Genomic DNA, 18,739 nt, shown 5'->3' with positions numbered 1-18,739 from the left:
CTCGCACTGATAAGAATCTGTTGAGCGCCGCCCAAAGTGGTACATAACAGGTAGAGCACAGAGCCAAAGGTTCGTTTCTTCATACGGTAATATATATTTTAGGGAGTGACAATGGGCCATAAACTGCAGTGCATACCTCCACCCCCGGGGTTAATTCAGTTCGTGTACTGCGACATATGTGACCATCGACCCACATATCGAGCAGTGCATTTTGGAATGGAGAAGCTTGATTTCGACTGCGTGCACGGAATTGGCATCTGTCATGCTATTCCTGAACTCCAAAGTCACATATTCAAATATATGTCCGCCGATTTTAATAGGCTAGAAAACGACGGCAGTTAAAGCAGAAGCGAAAAAACCTAAGCAGGTGCGGTGGTCTAAAAAAGGCGCGCATAGAACAACCAGTTGACGTGGAGTCCATGCGCGTTAAATGCATCGGAAAACGGCGGATCTTCCTTCACGCATGCAGCCGCCAACCGCCTGTGGCACAACAGGTACATGTATACTATAGTACAATGCATGAATGAATGAATGGTCTGTATTTTGAGCCCGTTGCAACTGTGTCACCAAGTTAGGCTTATATGGTGCCGTTATGTTATTGATACGTCGCTGGTTGGCCATTTCGACGCGTCCGTTGGCCGGCCTTCTTGGCATGCATGTACAGTATTTGCAAATTTCACCCCCAATACAAATAAAAAGAAAAAGCGATTACTGCACTGTACTATATGTTGATGTGGTTTATAGTCGTAGGGTTATGGGATAGCGATATCGCGCTCCCTAAGTCCAGGTGAAGCTCTAAGATGAGCCTGCAAAATTCCGATTACTCCCTTTGCAGGGAGGCGACCTTTGTGAGTCGTTGAGAGCACTGGGTCTAAAGATGGTGGTGGATGAGAGGTTCTTCCTCTTAGATCTTCTCCTTATTCTCTCTCGTGCTGCTCATGGCCAGTGGGTGACAGTCTTTCATATTGCTGTCCCCTGCCGACTCATGTGGGACGTGCAGTCGCACCATAAGTCCTTCATCCTTTCAGGGTTGATTCCTTCTGATGCTTCGCCGGCATCGTGTCACAATTCTTTCTTCAAACTCCATCTTCGCAAAGTGGGCTAAAGCGAGATGTAGGCGAGTGTTTGTCGATTGAATTAGAGCTTCGACACTACCTCCGCCGCTATCCTTGGGACCGCATCCCTATTGAATGAATGAATGAAAATCAATTAGGTGGCCGAAGGCCAGAGGACCCCGTTACACAATACATAATACCGGTAGTAATAATCCAATAATAAAAAAACAAAATTTAATCAAATAAATAAATCAAATAAGATGTACTATGTACTATAAAAGCCTAACTCGGTGACACAGTCGAAACGGGCTCGAAATACAGACGATTCATTCATTCAGACGACTCATTCATTCATACTTTCCAATAAACGAATGATCGCTTTCTTTCCGGGCTTTGACTAGGATGTTAGCGTAGACCATAAGCCCCCTGTTAAGACGTCTGATTTCCGGGAAAATATGAGGCACTATGTACTATATAAGGCCTCACTTGGTGACGCGATTGCATCAGACTAGAATGGTAGATAATTCATTCAATTATGAAAGCAACACAGGTGCAGAGGGCCGAAATTTGCAGATAATCACTCAATTCTACGAATTTACACCAATATCTTCTTCCTATATGCCAATCAATGGTATTTAGATGTCTAACAGGTAACGAAGTCATCTGATAAGTAATTTGAATACATATTTAGTCTTATTTATCGATTTATCGACAAAAATTACTAATCCATCTCTATTAAATTAATAAGCAATGTATACAACGATTAGTCATCATTTTTTGACTGATTGACTAAGACAGTGAAAAAAAATTTTCAACAAATTGGGCGTCTGGTGTAGTTGGTTATCACATTCGCTTAGCATGCGAGAGGTCCCCGGTTCGATTCCGGTGTCGTCCATTGAATTCCTAACAACAGTTAGGAATTCTTTTTTGCGACGCGCGCGCGCCGCGGCCGCTGCACGCGCGTACGTGCGGGTTCGAATCCGGTGGGCCCGGCCGGCCGGGGGGTAAATTAATTGCAATGAATTCCTCCTGCAGCTGTATGCATGGTATAAATTCGGCAAGTGATCAATATTACCAAAAAAAAAAAAGAAGCATCAATTGAAAAAATTATATAATATGTTGTTATTGAATACCTTTTAAGCCTAATAAGAAATGATCTGTTAGCTTCGTCAATCTTCTCTTGACTGAACGTGCACAGATCTTAATTGATTCCAAGTTAGTTTCCAGTTCTCTCCAGTATTTAATCTCTCACCTACCTGTCTCTTATTATTAATTCTAATGCAAAGAGATGTCGATGGAGATGAAGAAAACTTTTCACTTGCAGATATTATAGCTGCATGCTTGGCGTGCGCCTGGTTCACTTCAGCCTTAACTGAATCAGGGTTCGAGTCTGCGGCTGACTGACCCTTCACTGGTACGCTCATCACTTTCATAACATAATATATATGTATGTACCCTGGTATGCATGTGCACGCGCGAATTACCGGTATTTAGTGTTGGAAGTCAAATATCAATTATAAAGTATATCTGACCCTAATATATACGAAAGTACAAGGTTAGACACCGAAGTGTCTACATTAAAGACGGTAAGGAAAGGAAAAGAGCAAATAGTGGGAATCGTGGCTTTTATAATAGCGATTGACTTCGGGACGGAGTTAATGTGTTCCGTGGAGATAGCGCATTCCTAGGAGTCTACTTTTCTGACACCCAACATTTAGATGCATGTACATGTATGAGATATTATGATTGTTGCTGTTGCAATATTAGAATAATTAATATAATTAATACATTGATCTGCAGGATTGTATGCGCATATGCATGCATGTAATTTAATAGATGCGCCATGGTGTTCGGTTGGATTCATAATACCAGGTGTGTAATTGTACTTCGATGTGGACATCCAATATCCCATAATTTGTACTGGTACTCCACTGAACGCGGAGACACCGAGCCCGTTCAATATCTCATTGGCTACACACCGAGTATACGAAGCAGAAAATGACGAATTGTTAGCGGATAGTGGTGTATATCATTATAGATTGCTTCAACTCTAGAAAAAATGCTTCAAATACAATACCTGTAATAGGATCTAATGGAACTTGACAAATGTTAGCTTATTCTCCGAACCGTTTCACTTCGGCCACTCACCGAGCCTGTCTGCATCGGTCACTTCGCCGGGCCTGTCTGCATCGGTCACTCGCCGAGCCTGTCCACACCGGTCACTCACCAAACCGCTATACCTCAACAGACAAAGTCTGATTTCATCAGCGTAGTTTGAACAATGCCATACCTAAACCTGTTTTATCTATCTGTTGCTGACAATTCAGTACCTGGTGCTAGCTATAACTATAGCGCGAAAGTTTTAATGCTCCATTGCCTTGATTTCAGCAACAAGTACAAGTTATTTACGGGTTCCGAGTCTGTGTGCAATTATTATAAACAGAATGAGAAACGGTTTGTAGAAACTTGACTGCCGGTACAATACTTGCCAGTATTGGTCAATATATAGTCCATTGTAGTAGCAATGGTAGCGACACCGAGCTAACGTGATCACATTTGCGGAAATGTGTGTTTTTTGCAGCAATTCTTTTCGTTCCTTGGGCTATGACACCGCTCAGCATGCGATAATCTACAGTGAGTTTTACGACATAGACTCTCCGAATTAGAAGTTGCTACTAAGGAGAGCTACCGCGTATGCATTTTCATTATCGATAAGACATTTCAGCGGATACAATACACAAGGTACTCTTTTTTATATATTTATTATCGGAATCTATTATACTCGTAGTATTACATGTACGCTACTCTCATACGAATTCCCATATAATACTCTGTGATAGTCCTCCCTCGCCCTTGGCAACGGACTTTAATCAAGATTATTATTATAATACTCTGTGATGAACTGATATGAATCTTGTGACTACGTTAACCTAGCTTTAGATATTAGATTCCCAATATTATGGTACCATGTACCACTTCATTACATGTGTTAAGGTTCGGTCTACGGTATGATCTACGCATTAGGAACCATGCATTCATTCGCCAACTCGACAAGCCCAAATCCAAAACACCGAAACAACCGATTGTGCAGATCTACGATATATTATTAATGCCAGCTACAATAATATCCGAGTAGTAATTTGGAGCCGCAGCGGAATTTACCGTGAAGGTCCAAGGAGCAGCAACGCTGTAAACCAATTCTCGTACCGGTATCACTGTCAACGCGGCCCAAGTATCTCCCAGATTCGCATACTTCGAGGTAGTAGCGCTTATCAGTTCATGCGCGAAATCAAAAAAAAAAAAAGATATGCGGAACTCATGCATTCCCAGTGAAGACACCGGTACTCCCGACATACGTCCTACCAATATACCGTTCTCCTTAATGGTAGAGACTTACCTCCTACAAGTTCTAGATGGCAACACTTACATAATTCGTTGTCTTAAAGCAAATATAGATTTACTCCTAGTAGTACATGCCCATATGACTATCCGCTGATCCCTAATTCCAATCCCCCATCTCAAGGAAAAGTGACAGTCCCGGGTTAATGATTAACCACCCCTCGGAACTTGCACCGTATCGCGGAACGGCTGCATAATATACCCGACCAACAACATACCCACTCTTTTATTAAATCCAAGGAAATAAAAAAAAAAGAGCAAAGACACAACGTAAAACGGACTTCTTTCGGTGATTTCTTATACCCCCGTAAACCCCATGATGGGCCCCCTTTCGGCCCCACCGGGGCTGCGCAAGAGCGTCGGTCTTCGCAATGTAAAACGAGCGATGGGCTCGGCTACTGTCGGCAAATGACGGAGTTCCCCACAATAAAAATCAAAAACAGCCGCCGGGGAGATAAATCCCTTTACCGGCACACTACCGCAGAAGCCTGCTGTTAGCTGATGAGATGCACACCCCACCTCCTGCAAGGGTTTCACTGGGTTTGAACCGAAAAGACGTGTAGATAATAGTCCTCCAGGGTAATTAATAGTCTTCCAAGAACACGGCACTCGCGAATTGATCAACTATAAAATGGCCTCCCCGTCCAGATCCCTTCTCCATCCTCCCACACCACCATCCGCGACACACGCTCAAGATCAAATGACTTCAGCTACCACAGCACTGGCGACGTACCTGTTCACCCGGCTGCACCAGCTCGGTGTGAAGAACGTTCTGGGAGTCCCCGGCGATTTCAACCTTCTGCTGCTCGATTTCGTCGAGGCATTTGACGGACTCAATTGGGTCGGGTTCTGCAATGAGCTGAATGCCGCCTATGCTGCGGACGGGTACGCTCGAGTTAAGAAGCACCCGGCTGCGCTGGTGACTACTTTTGGCGTAGGCGAGCTTTCTGCGCTCAATGGCATTTCTGGCTCCCACGCCGAGTACGTGCCCATTGTGCACATTGTCGGCACCAGCGGCCGGCCGGTCGCCGAGAACCAGATCATGGTGCACCACGCCAATCCGGGGAAGAACGGCGGCGGCCCAGACCACTCGGTGTACCGAATGGCCTCGGAGCCATTCTCGTGTGCCCATGAGTACATTACCGACCCAGCCAAGGCGGCCGACCAGATCGACTATGTAATTTCTGAGGTCGTTAAGCAGTCCATGCCGGGTTACATCTTCCTGCCCGTCGACATGGTGACCAAGAAGGTCGATGCCGAGCGACTCAGCATTGAGCTTGATCTCGAGATCAAGAACCCGAACGCTGAGGCCGAGAACTCTATTGTCAGCGAGATTCTCGAGGCAATTTACGCTAGCAAGAGAACATCCGTGGTTGTGGACGTTCTCACCGAGCGACACAATGCCCGAGAGCTTGCGCAGGAGTTGGTGCGAAAGACCAAATCGCACGCATTCACCACTCCAATGGGTAAGGGTCTTATTGACGAGACAGATGCTCAGTTTGTTGGGCTTTACAACGGCGAGCTTTCGCGAGGCGGCGTTAGTGACGCCGTGGTCGGGTCTGATTTGGTAATTGACGTGGGCCCCATGTTCAGCGACTCCAACACGGGCGGTTTCACGCGAAAGGTCGAATCGGAGAAGAACGTTATTTTGCACCCGGACTACATTTCCGTCCGAGGCAAGACCTACAAGGGGGTGCACTTCCTGCCGGTGTTGAAGAAGCTGGTTGCGCAGATCGATGCATCCAAGGTCACCAGTGCCGGCGAGAAGCCAACCATTGCACCACTGGAGGATGTTAAGTGCGACACTGACATTTCGCATACCGACTTTGTCAAGGCACTGAGCAAGTTTGCCCAGCCAGACGATATTGTGCTCATCGAGTCGGGCACCTGCCAGTTCGGCTCTCCAGACGTTGACACCAAGGAAAACACTCGGTGGATTACGCAGATCTACTACTCTTCTATTGGCTTCACCCTGCCTGCCATGGTGGGTGCTGGCATTGCTAACCGGGAGCTCGAGAAGCAGGGCCGAGTTCTGCTTGTTGAGGGCGACGGATCTGCGCAGATGACGATCCAGGAGCTGGGCACTGCTGTCCGACAGGGTCTCACGCCGGTTGTGTTCCTGCTTAACAACTCGGGCTATTCGATCGAGCGAGCCATCTGGGGCCCAGAGCAGAGTTACAACGACATTTGCCCAGACTGGCAGTGGACTAAGATCTTTGAAGTGTTTGGCGGTGTCGAGGGCAAGACCTGCAAGCATGTGCGAGTCGAAACTCGGGAGGAGCTGGACAAGGTGATCACCAGCGAAGAGATCAAGAACCCAGACAAGGCGATTCTTGTGGAGGTCATTCTTGATAAGTTCGACTATCCATGGCGGCTGACTGAGCAGGTGCGCATTATGTCTGGCAAAAACATGAATTTGTACAAAAAGTACGCTGCTGAAAAGGGCGAAGTGTGCATAGAAAGAACTGCCTACTAATTTGTTAATATAGCTTAAAAATTGTTAACACTGGACATCATAGCCTTTCATTTGTTTTGCAGTCTGCTAATCATGTAATCTTGTAACTATTTAGGCAGTTAATCGTGTGATGTCGGTTAATCGTAGTCTATTTATTGATCTAGCATTTCTATTAATTAACAGCCGAACAAATTATCAAACAATCAGACGAAGCATGTGTGAATGGATAATGTTAGTCCCGGACGAGGAACTCCTTGGTGACGCGCAGGAACTCCTGGGGGTTCTCCGAGATGACCCAGTGGCCGGACTCGACGTCCTTAAGCGTGAACAGCGGAAAGAACTGACCGATGGCCGGATACGCATCATCAGTAACATAGTGGGAGTTCGTCCCTCGGATAAATAGAGTAGGCCTGACGTACCGCGACTCATCCGGCAGGTACGGGAAGTCGGCCATCTGGTCGAGCGATTTGCCCAGAATGTCTATCGGTACTCTAAACCTGTAGATGCCGTCCTCGTCCTTACGCAGGTTTGAGAGTAAAAATTGCTGGATTGGCACGCTCTTCTCGTACTTGTCCATAATCTGGTATGCTTGCTTCGTGCTCGTGACGCCGGCCTGCTCAATCTCCTTCATGGCCCGAACATAAAGCCCAAAAGACGACGCGAGTCGCGCATCTACTGGAGCATTGTCTACTGGGATCAGCGTGCTCACGAGCTCCGGCCGTCGCAGGGCCAACGCCATGGCGGTCTTGGCTCCCATAGAGTGGCCAATAACAACACTCGACGGGATCTCGTGGTCATCTAGGAACTGTTCAACATCGGCTGCCAAGCTTGGATAGTCGTGTCGATGGTGGTGCGGACTTTCGCCGTGGTTTCGCAGATCCAGGCAGTACACTGACCGCGCAAGATCTCTGGCCAGGACTTTGCTCACTGTGCGGTTGTTGACCTTGGATCCGAACAGGCCGTGCAGGAACACGATGGGCTCTTCCTTAGGAACGACCCCGTTCGGCGGATCGTGCTTGGAGTAGGCGAGCTTCACGGTCGGGATCGAGTTCGACATGGCGTAGCCCCGGGCCTCCGAGTAGGCCCTTCGGCCCTGGAGAGCTATTGATTGTACTCTCAGTCTGGTCAAAATCATTATCTCGATGGTTGGAGAGAGATAGAGCAAACGCTTGATCTCAGACCGCTGACTATTAACACGGGGTTTCGGATGCCGACCCGGGCGAAAAGTTTTATCGGCCCTTGCCGATTACCCACGACTCGACGTTTACTCGGTGAATACCAAATGATTATGGCCAATTGTGTTCCTGGGGCCAGCCCCAGACCCCGTAGCACCTCTGCTCCGCAGAGGAGATTGTCGATTGAGTCGCAGTAGGCTGTTGATGGACAGTCGTCGGGGTCCGAGTATTAGCCCAAGACCTACTTACCCCTGAGGGAAAACGTAGCAACAATCTCAAGTTGGTAAAACCCAATGAAATTCAATACACCAGGCAATTCAAGCAATTGTAAAAGTACCAGGGGGCCCCTCAGAGTATGGCTAGCTACCTATAAAAGTCAGGTAGAGCCGTACATTGAAGATTTCGGTGGGGTTACCCACCTAGCAGCATGTAACACAGTACATTTGAGCGCAATCGCGCACATGAGACCTGAATTGGCGAGAGGTATACCGAAATCTCTGCAGAATGCGAGCCAGTAGACATAACGCGACAAAATGAACGCCCACAATGAGCACCTCGAAACGGAGCTCGAGCAGATGGTGGCATACATCCTGCGGGAGGCCCGCGAAAAGGCCGCCGAGCTCGAGCTCAAGGCCGAGGAGGAGTATTTTGCCGCCAGGACGAGGCTCGTCGCAGAGCTAAAAGAAGCCGTCGATGAGCAGTACGACTCAAGGCATACCCAGGCCAGGTTGAGTAGCCAGGTCTCCATCTCGGGCGTACGGAACAAGACCCGTCTCTCGCTACTCAGGGCCAAGCAGGAAGAGCTCGACACCATTCTGGCAGAGGCCCGGGCCAATCTCAAGCACGTTGCAAAGAAGAAGACCAAGTACGCCAGACTGCTCAAGGGGCTGGTCCTCGAGGGCCTCCTGACTCTCATGGAGCTAGAGGTGACCCTGCAGATCCGCAAGGGCGACATTGCCATGGTGCTCAAGATCCTTCCCGAGGTCATTGGCGACTACGCGGCGGCCCTGGGGCGGGCCCCGGAAGACATTACCATTGCCATCGACCGCCATGTGTTTGTCGCCAACAGCGCTGGCGGGGTGGTTGTAACGGGGCACGGCGGTCGCATCGTCATCGATAACACCCTGGAGCGGCGATTGGATCTTGTCGCCGAGTCCGCCCTGCCTGCCATTCGCCAGCGAATCTTTGGAACCTCCCCACCATAAAAAACGCGACCCGTCACAAACACGAACTAACCACTTCACACGATAAAAATCACGACATAGTCTAGCCAGTAAATGACTTCAGACAACATAGATCGTAAGCATTAAGCATGTTTTTCGGCGTAAAACAACTAACAGTAAAAGTCTCTCCGCTGCAGGAGCTGAAATGCGACGGGGACCTGAAAAGAGCCAGCCTTATGTGGACCGACTTGGTCCCCCTGATCCTGTCGCGGTTAGACACGGTCATCCGTACCAAATACGACGCGCGTAGTGAACCAATTAAAGACCCGCTCACGGGGACGGAGGAGACGGTCGAGGAGGTCGCTGAACGAGTGAAAGGCCTACTCAGAACGCAGTTTGCCGAGGAGCCGCCGTTCACAGTCCAGAGACTGTGCGAACTGCTGCTGGATCCGGAGATCTACTACCCTCGGACGGCGGTGGAGAAGCTTCTGTCTGCTTTGGAGCGAGTGCTGTCGGTCAGTTCAGCGGCCGGCGACTACCCGAAGCTGGATATACAAGAGGAGCTGCGGAAAGAGGGCGGCGGACACGAGCTGCAGAATGGCGAAGGATCGCACAAGGGCATTGTGCTTTCTGAAATCAGCTGGATAGTCGACACGGGGACGCCTCCTCCTGACACGATCGACGAGCCTCTGGAGAAGCGGATCAAACTGGATACATCAGACGACAAGACATCTGAAAAGAAGGAAGATAACGAGGAAAAGAGGGATGAAAAAAAGGACCAGGAAAATGAAAAAGACAAGTAAGGAACCTCCTACTATGCCAATTGTTACGAATCAATGACCTATTTATTTATTCCAGTGGACCCAGGGGCCCTTCAAACGACCTGGGGGCCAGCCCCCAGACCCCCGTGGCTCCGCTACGCGGAGGGATCGCCTTCTATGGCTTTCAGGATTGTTTAACCTGCAATTACCTTTAATAATGAATGATGAGTCCTTGCTATTGTACTGGTATTCCATTCCAAGGGCTCCTCGACCTGGGGGCCAGCCCCCAGACCCCCGTGGCTCCGCTACGCGGAGGGATTCGCCTTATTAAAAATCGTATAACCACGTACCTTTAATACCTGACTAATGAATCCTTTGCTATCGTTCTGACATTGTTATTACTCCGTTTGTTCCCCGTAACAGTTAGTACTGCATACCTTGGTGGTGGACTCCCTTTATATTGGCGATTATAAATACTAATAATTCTAACAAGTTGCTCTATCTCTCCAATCTATAACGCATTCGAAAATGCTTGAAACTGCCAATAAATCGCAAATGGAGTGAGATTTCGGACGCTGGGGTCAACAAGATGCCGCGAACTCAACAACATCCGATACATATACCGGGCTCCTCGCACTGACCTCTAACGATAAGATGGCAGTTAGACAGAGGAAAGAAGCCGGCGAGCCAGAGTCCCTGGTCGAATCGATAGAGCACAAGGTGGCCCGCCTGTGCCACTGGGACGACCTGCCCGAGTGGCAGAAGGATAATCACTACATCCTGACCGGCTACGTTCGGGAGACCCTGAGCTGGAGAAAGACGCTCCACAGCCTACTTTACGTACACAACGAGACAGGCAACATCTACTCGCACCTGCTGCCATCCCTGGCGTGTTTGTTTGCCGCGCTCGTTACGCTCGACTACTTCATGCCCCACTACGCAACGACCACCTGGGCGGACCACGCCGCCATCCTGACTTTCTGCATGGGCGCTATCGCCTGTCTAGGCCTGAGCTCAGCGTTCCACACACTCAAAAGCCACAGCGACCGTATTGCTACTTTTGGCAACAAACTGGACTATCTGGGCATTGTCGTTCTCATCAACGCTTCCATGGTCTCCATGATCTACTACGGGATGTACGAACACCATACTCTGCGCAACCTGCTATGGGGGCTCATCACAGCCATTGGAGTTGGATGCGCCACAGTATCGCTCGACGACACGTTCAGGACGCCTGATTGGCGCGCGTTCCGCGCTTCCATGTTTGTCGCCTACGGTCTGAGCGGTGTGCTCCCGGTGCTGATCGGGTTCTACGTAATGGGCATACAAGAGGCCTGTCAGCGCACTCAGATCGGCTGGGTCGTTCTAGAGGGCGCATTGTACATCAGCGGCGCCTGTCTCTACGCAATGCGAGTGCCGGAGCGATTCAAGCCCGGCGCGTTTGACATTTGGGGCCACTCACACCAGTTATTTCACCTCCTGGTCGTGCTGGCCGCCATGTCCCACGGCTGGGGGCTGCTCAACGCCTACAACTATACCCACTCGCGCCTTGCTTCGGTATCCGGTGAAACTCTAACGACCTACTAGACCCTAATTACCTACGCTACGAGACCTCCCCCGAGGGGTCTAACAACCTACGAGACTGTAGTTACTCTACGAGGTAAGTCACGGGTTCAATAGTCCGGTGTCGTTAAGATTTCACCACCCCTCCCCCAGACATGGTTCATAGAGAGGGTTTTGGTGATCACTACCCCAGACCCGGTCTTTGTCCGCTCCTCTCCCCCAGGCGATCGAGTCAAATAGATAGTGTCCGGGGCACCACGAGAGGGGACGAAGGCTGGCAAAAAATGCTCTGATGGGTCCTGGCACGGAATACCGTAGGACGCCTGGCTGAATTGCCCCCCGGGTGGGCAAATTGCTGCAGTGTCGCGGAGAGGCAGCAATGGATTGGCACGCGATAGTGATACAAGCGGAGAACCAAGCCTCTAAAACAGGCTACTTGTGGAGTAAGGTAGGTTTATAGATATAAAAGAGAACCCAAGGGCGTTTGTAGAAATCGTATAGTAACGTGCACCTTTGTTGAAAATGTCACCATTCAGTTTGGAAGAAGCCTTCACTACGGACCCATGCTCCATGGAGCGGGACATTCTGGCCCTGGAGAACGACTCCATCCAGAGCGCTACCCACCCCACTGCTGCTGCTGCGGAGAGCCCACCTAGGGGGTTCCATCTGCCGTGGTGGACTGGCCACTGGTCCTCGTCCAACGTCGAGAGCGGGATGAAGAATTCGGCCAAGAGCTCCATGCAACCGCACCAGAGCTCGGTGACCAGCGCCATCCCGGGCATTGGCGCGGGCATGATGGGGCCTGAGGAGGCTCAAGGCGATAACAAGGAGAGACGGCGATCCAGCGTCGACGTGATCCGTGAGGAGCTCGGATCGAAGCCGGGCATCAACCGGGTCGTCGACGACTCGCTCAAGGGCGGTATGAAGCCTGACGAGCTCAACAAGATGATGCTTGATGAGAACATGAAGTCTCACGAGCTTCGATGTATGAGCTGCGGAGGCCGGGGTCATTCTGGAGCGTACTGCCCCAATCGTGCTGGCGGAAACGCTCACAAGAACTAAGCTTAGTATGGGGGCCGTTTTTTTTTATTATTTTAAATCCTTTAAACGATGCGTATATGAATAATGAGTAAATGAAGTAAATAATAATCTATAGTGACATTTTGTTAATCAAGTCATAATCCGGGGGTGCTTTGGTCACTAGTATCTTGCCGTCGTGTTGTAGCTCACAACCGTCGCTTGAAGCGCTAATATGACTGAAGTGCCTTTGTATATCGGAAATCTCCTGCGCCATGATCCCTAGACTGTCCTTGGGGAGCCATACACAGGGCTGGAGCCGCCGAACGGCAGGGTGTTGGAACGCCTGTTCCACTACGTGGTCCCGCTGCTCCTCGGTAAGTCCACAAAGATCCATTTCAAGCTCATCAAACAAGTTGCCCAGATTAGGCGATGATGATACCCCGAGGAAGGATGCAATTGACGAGGACGATATGGCGCTAGAGACCCTGCGAGCAACGGTGGCTGAGTGCTGCAATGCAGAAGAGAGCTGGTTTTCAACAGTAAAGATCGCAGACCCCAGCACATCCGCCTCGGACCTCGTGCCTGGTATGTGGCCGAGTGAAACGAGCTCGTTGGTATAGGCGACGCCGCTGGCCACGGGGATGGAGTCAAGCAGCGGGCTGAATTTGTGTCGCAGATACCAGTGGTATTGCATCGTGGCGCAGAACAGCAATGCCATAATAGCGGCATGCGGCAGGCACAGAGGCGATCCAGCCGGCGATTCAGCGGCAATGAACAGACCAGTGATGCATATTTCGAGACAGTAGATGCCCGAAAAGAGCTGAAAGATGGCCTTTGGATAGAGCTTACCGTAGGACTCGTGCGTCGTCACATTGCAGTACATAATGCGGTACTTGAACACGCAGTAGGAAAGCCCGAATGCAATTGACGCAAATAGCAGGATGACCGGTGATATCATCGAATAGACAATGGCTATAGCAAACAGATTGGTGAAATGCGGGTAAACTGCGCCCCAGTTCCACACCGCAAAGTCTGTGATTCGCGCAAACTTGGCTCTAGGCGTCAGCCTGGGAGCCACCACTGCGCCAACAACTAAGCGCTGCACGAGTCTGTCTAGCTGGAACAGGGCGTTACCGCTGCCGGAAAGCCCTTGGACGGTGAGGTAGAACAGAAAGAAGTTGGACCCTTTGGGCAGGTTTACCGCGAGGATCTTGGGCACGTTGACGGGCGCCTGGAGCAGGTTGTAGACCATGTTGGTGAACCCATTGGATATAGTAATTACCAGAAATAGCTGGGTGAAGAAGAACACAAAGAGCGTTTTCTGGACGTCGAGCTCGACCTGGGACTCGGTAGCGCACCCTTTGAGGATTGCAATCCTGCGAAACGCGTACGGTACAAACGAGAGGAGCGCTCCAATTAGCAGTGGAGACAACAGGCGCGAGGCGCCATTCGTCAGAATTGGTGGTAGGCTCGAGACAAACCCCATCCAGGGGACGAGCTGCGAGAGATTGTCGAGATTGCTGATCATGGTGATGAGCCCAATGGGCACGGCCCAGCCCACAATGAGTAAGACAGTGAGGAAGTGCGCTGCAAGGCGCAGGAACCGCTCTTGCCAGTACCCCAGGGCGATATTTCGCCAGATAACGCTACGCGGATCGATCTCGGCGAGGCTGTTTTCGACAAGCCGCCAGTTGGGGAAGATAGACGCTTGGCATGCCAAATGAGCCGCAAGCTGGCTGTTGAACCGGATAAAGCAGGATGTCAGAGGTTGGAACTGGTCCGGTTTAGCCTGCAAGATGCTTATCTCACTGTTTAGTCTTTCCAGCCGCTCCTTGCACCACGGTACTGTTTCAACATGCCGAGCGTAACAGAAAGGGAAGGTATTCTTCTTCGTCAGCGGTAGTCTGTGGGTTGGTAGCGGTACGGGAATGATCTCAGTGGTGTCTTTCCTCGCTGCATAGGCCATTGCGTGTTTAGCTATTTGCGTTTCAGCACGTTCCAGACGGTTTAGAACATTGTCTCGTTCGAGCTGGAGCCTAGTGAGTTCAGAGTAGTCCCGGTTGATCCAGACTCGCCTAATACCGCCGGGGAACAGGGAGAATAGCTCATTGATTTTGGCGACAGATGTGTAGTCTTCGGGTAGTCGTTTGATGTAGACAGTGCTGGCTGACGCTCGGAGCTGGTGGGCCTTGGAAAGGAGTTCATCATGGCGCACGCGGACGAAGAATTTCAGTTCCTTGTAGAACATGACGAAGAGGAGTACGATGTAGGCGACGGCCAACACCAGATGCACAGTGTACACGGCACTGCGTTCCGGCCAGATAACTATCCAAGACAGCTTGTCGAGGCCTTTAATTTCGTCGACGTCATTCAATAGTGGAGATCTGATCTCATTCAATAGTGGAGATTTAATCTCATTCGGTGAATCATTCAATAGTGGAGATTTAATCTCATTCGGTGAACCATTCACGAGTGGAGATTTAATCTCATTTAATGACGGGACGCTGCGTAGATACTCATTGTGGGAGTCGTTGGAGATGTGGTTAAGAGGCAGGAGCACCGGTAGCAATACAATGGCGCCAATGATGAACAAAAAGATGGCGAATTTCAAATACCGGAGAAAGAAGAATGCATCGAGTCCCGACGACTGTTTGATGTCTTCCAATGGAGTGCCGAACAGTTCCCAGAGCCAGTCAAACAGGCCGTGACCCGTGTCGCCAACCCGCATCTTCTGCGGCACAATGTAGGTGCGCGGTTCATATATGCGCCGGAACCGCTTTCTCAGGCAACAGAAGCCCAGGACTTGGAACAGGAACACTCCAGCTGCAATGGACAAGGAGGAGAGGAAGGTTGCAAACGTCGTGCCGAAGTGCTTCTGAGCCGACCCGGCATCAATCGACGTCAACAGATCCGTCAGTTCCCGGCCCATATCTACATTGGTTTTATCCAATTCGATTGTTAGTCTCTTTTATTTTTTTGTGATTACTTGTTTATGTCTAGAGCAGCGAAAGCGTTAGGTTGGGGGAGCCGCACGCCGCACCAGTCTCTAAGCCGCACAGGGTCAATCTGAGACATACAGCCGCTAAATCTGAACTCTAAATGAAGCAGCGAAGCGGGGTACATCGTGGCAGTACCAATATACGCGGGTAGTGCAGCCAAATGGAGGCTTTCACAGACAGTGAGCGGGCCCTTGTTAATTTGAAGAAGCAAAGTAGGAGCATTGCATTGCACAGCCGATCAAAAAAAAAAACAGGCTTCGTGCGCTAATTAGTACCCAGTAGAGAAAAGACGCCAAGTACAAGTACCACACACGTGATGCAACGGCATGGCTGCACATGTCATAATATCACCACCGTCGAGCCCAGCCATCTGATATATTTAGTCCCCCTACCGTGGTACGGAACCGGCTTTCGCTTCGTCCCTTGTACTCCTGTCTAGATCCTGTCCATTGTCACCGCTAAAGACAAGATTTTAGACATCAAAGCTTGTCTGCCGGTGGCGGGTTGGCAGATCACCAAACGGTGCGACGACCCACTGGTCGCGTTAATGTCCCAGTGATATATTAACGAGGGACGCAGTGTCTCAGACTTAAAAATAGGCGAACACACCACTGGTACTGCGCGAACATGCGACATGATGCGTACTCGACCGGCGACGGGAGGGACATAAGCGGAGCCATGCGGTTAGGAAAAGAAAAAGTTTATTAATAGCTAGGTGACATTGGGTTTGTAATAGGGTGATCACTACATCTCTTCTGCAACTGGGCCGCTTATAAAAGGAGCTGCTTTTTCTCTGTGGGGTTATACCTTTTTCGCTAGAATATACATTCGCTTCACCTAAGAATTTGAGAGAGATGAGAGCCTCTGTGTTGTATGCAGTGGCCGCATCAATTGCGGCGGCATCGGCACAAACATACACCAAGTGCGACCCGCTCACGAGCGGCAATTGTCCAGCGGACCCAGCATTGGGTAAAGCTGTGGACATCAACTTCCAGAACGGCGCCTCTGACCTGTTCAGCGTGGCAGATGCCGGATACGCCATTTCCTACGGCGGACAGGGCGCCGAATTCACCATTACCAAGTCCGGCGACAACCCAACCATCCAGTCCAACTTCTATTTGATGTTCGGGCGGGTTGAGGTAGTCCTGCAAGCCGCACCCGGGACAGGCATTGTGTCGAGTTTCGTGCTTCAGAGCGACGACTTGGACGAGGTTGATCTCGAGTGGCTCGGCGGAGACACCACCCAGGTGCAGTCCAACTGGTTCTCCAAGGGCGACACCTCAACCTACGACCGAGGCGCGTTCCACCCGGTCAATTCGCCCCAAACGACCTTCCACAACTACACGGTTGACTGGACCGACTCCCAGATAACCTGGTACATAGACAACCAGGTTGTGCGCGTCCTCGAGAGCAACAATCCTGAGGGGTACCCCCAGACGCCAATGTTTATCCGAATTGGCTCCTGGGCTGGTGGTGACCCAAGCAACCCTCCAGGTACTATTGAATGGGCCGGTGGAACCACTGACTACAACCAGGGCCCGTTCCACTTCTATGTGCTCTCTCTTTTCGCCCAGGACTACTCCACTGGTACAGAGTATGTCTACGGAGATCGATCTGGCTCCTGGCAGTCGATTCAGGCAGTCGGTGGCCAAGTCAATGGTAACGAAGGAACCATTGAGAATGGTGCCGTAGTTCAGGCCAGCAGCAGCGACCCCCCACAGGTAAGTACTTCCACCTCTCCGGCAGCTTCGTCTCAGGCAGCTCCAACCACTACCAGCACGCCTGATCCACCATCCACTACCAGCACGCCTGATCCCCCATCCACTACTAGCACGCCTGCTCCACCAACGACTTCCAGTAGCAGCAGCAGCCAGCCAGCTCCAACTTCAAGTTCTGCTCCTCCAACTACTCCAACTAGCAGTGAGCCAGCATCTACTCCAGCTCCCTCGAGCTCTCCATCACCTACTTCAACTCCACCACTTACTACGAGTGAGCCATCCTCCACTTCGCAGCAGAATACTAATACCCAACAGTCCTCAGAGGAAATTCCTTCTAGTAGTGGCGTCGAGACTTCCTCTCCTCTGGCGACCATCAGCAAGAGCACTAGTGTGGCAATTTCGAGCGTAGAATCGACTACCAGCTTCCAAGTTACCGCTTCTTCGAGCAATTCTTCCCCAGTGGCCGAGCAGAGCCCCACCGAGTCTGCTCCCCTACCCCAGACCAACGACGGTCAAAAGATGAAATATTCTTCGATCGCCATGGTCGCTGGTCTTGCAATCGCATTCCTTTAGAACACATGTGAGATATGCGATGACGACGACGATGATGACTTATGAATACTACGCGATAACGACGACTGTGACGACCATCAAACGGAGGAGGGTGTTATCAATTCTTATACTTTCCTTAATTCTCCAGAATACCAGTATTTTAATCGTTAATAGAAAAAAAAAAGAACACAACTATTTGTTTTTCATACTTTCGACCTCAGCATCCAGGTCAGCCAGTGTCATCTTGCCTCGTCTCCCCCGTCTCGGCTTGCTTTGGCTTTTTGGCCCGCCTATCTTATCGTCCTTTGTGGAGTTGCCTTGATCTTTGGAAGGAGCCTCTTTTGTGCGCGCTTTCGCTGGCTCAGTTTGATCAATAGTTGAGTTTTCTTTAAGCTCATAGTCTTTCGTAGTTGATTCTGTGTCATTGGTAGTGTGCTGTATTTCGGCATTCTTCTCAGTTAATTCTGTTGTGCCTTCCGTAGTCCCCTGTATTTCGGCATTCTTGTCAGTAAATTCTGTTGTGCCTTTCGTAGTCTCCTGTATTTTGTCGCCCTTTTCAGTTGATTTGTGCTCTGTTGGAGGCTCTACCGTTGGAGTATGCGGCTCTAACTCATCTTCCTTCAGAATCCTTCTTGTAGGTCGGCGATGAGCCTCGTTACCCTCATGAACAATCCTCCTTACAGGTCGTCTCGTATTTTCGTTGTCAGCTGAATCCTTTATGCCTAATTTATTCATTGATTCCACCAAATCGCTCGCATCTCTGGTAGCCCTTCTGGGGGTGAGCCCCCCCGAATCCTCGCCCAGAGCCCTTCTCCGGCCTATAGGGACATATTTAGGCACCTCTTCTAGTGGTACGAATCCTGGGCGCACCTTTCGAGT

The 18,739-nt window shown here is 50.2% G+C and overlaps 8 protein-coding genes and 1 non-coding gene across 9 annotated transcripts; 7 read left to right on the top strand and 2 right to left on the bottom strand.

Moving 5' to 3' along the window:
* Positions 1–1,876: 1,876 nt before the first annotated feature.
* tRNA-Ala(AGC) lies at positions 1,877–1,950 on the top strand. Its single transcript has one exon. It is a non-coding gene; the product is annotated as a tRNA-Ala (tRNA).
* Positions 1,951–5,154: 3,204 nt separating this feature from the next.
* On the top strand, positions 5,155–6,930 carry PDC1 (alpha-keto acid decarboxylase family protein; the record flags this gene model as incomplete). Its single annotated transcript, XM_076683900.1, has 1 exon — positions 5,155–6,930. The coding sequence occupies one exon, from the start codon at positions 5,155–5,157 to the stop codon at positions 6,928–6,930; it is 1,776 nt and encodes a 591-aa protein (XP_076541947.1).
* A 211-nt stretch (positions 6,931–7,141) lies between these two features.
* Positions 7,142–8,044, bottom strand: IMO32 (putative alcohol acetyltransferase; the record flags this gene model as incomplete). Its single annotated transcript, XM_076683899.1, has 1 exon — positions 7,142–8,044. One exon carries the CDS (start codon positions 8,042–8,044, stop codon positions 7,142–7,144), a length of 903 nt encoding a protein of 300 aa, XP_076541946.1.
* Positions 8,045–8,617: 573 nt separating this feature from the next.
* On the top strand, positions 8,618–9,289 carry VMA4 (V-type proton ATPase subunit E; the record flags this gene model as incomplete). Its single annotated transcript, XM_076683898.1, has 1 exon — positions 8,618–9,289. One exon carries the CDS (start codon positions 8,618–8,620, stop codon positions 9,287–9,289), a length of 672 nt encoding a protein of 223 aa, XP_076541945.1.
* A 72-nt stretch (positions 9,290–9,361) lies between these two features.
* Positions 9,362–10,050, top strand: TRVA0_011S02608 (uncharacterized protein; the record flags this gene model as incomplete). The annotated part of the gene is made up of 2 exons (XM_076683897.1): positions 9,362–9,383; positions 9,431–10,050. The coding sequence occupies 2 exons, from the start codon at positions 9,362–9,364 to the stop codon at positions 10,048–10,050; spliced, it is 642 nt and encodes a 213-aa protein (XP_076541944.1).
* Positions 10,051–10,662: 612 nt separating this feature from the next.
* IZH2 (hemolysin III family protein) lies at positions 10,663–11,595 on the top strand (the record flags this gene model as incomplete). The annotated part of the gene is made up of 1 exon (XM_076683896.1): positions 10,663–11,595. One exon carries the CDS (start codon positions 10,663–10,665, stop codon positions 11,593–11,595), a length of 933 nt encoding a protein of 310 aa, XP_076541943.1.
* Positions 11,596–12,093: 498 nt separating this feature from the next.
* Positions 12,094–12,633, top strand: TRVA0_011S02564 (uncharacterized protein; the record flags this gene model as incomplete). The annotated part of the gene is made up of 1 exon (XM_076683895.1): positions 12,094–12,633. One exon carries the CDS (start codon positions 12,094–12,096, stop codon positions 12,631–12,633), a length of 540 nt encoding a protein of 179 aa, XP_076541942.1.
* Positions 12,634–12,721: 88 nt separating this feature from the next.
* On the bottom strand, positions 12,722–15,520 carry SPO75 (sporulation-specific protein 75; the record flags this gene model as incomplete). Its single annotated transcript, XM_076683894.1, has 1 exon — positions 12,722–15,520. The coding sequence occupies one exon, from the start codon at positions 15,518–15,520 to the stop codon at positions 12,722–12,724; it is 2,799 nt and encodes a 932-aa protein (XP_076541941.1).
* A 924-nt stretch (positions 15,521–16,444) lies between these two features.
* Positions 16,445–17,881, top strand: CRH1 (transglycosylase; the record flags this gene model as incomplete). Its single annotated transcript, XM_076683893.1, has 1 exon — positions 16,445–17,881. One exon carries the CDS (start codon positions 16,445–16,447, stop codon positions 17,879–17,881), a length of 1,437 nt encoding a protein of 478 aa, XP_076541940.1.
* Between the last annotated feature and the right edge of the window lie 858 nt (positions 17,882–18,739).

Source organism: Trichomonascus vanleenenianus (assembly GCF_965637985.1).
Source record: "Trichomonascus vanleenenianus strain CLIB 3782 genome assembly, contig: TRVA0_011S, whole genome shotgun sequence".
Classification (NCBI taxonomy): Eukaryota; Fungi; Ascomycota; class Dipodascomycetes; order Dipodascales; family Trichomonascaceae; genus Blastobotrys; species Blastobotrys vanleenenianus.
The sequence above is the reverse complement of the archived record's forward strand: the minus strand, read 5'-3'. Positions and strand labels throughout refer to the sequence as shown.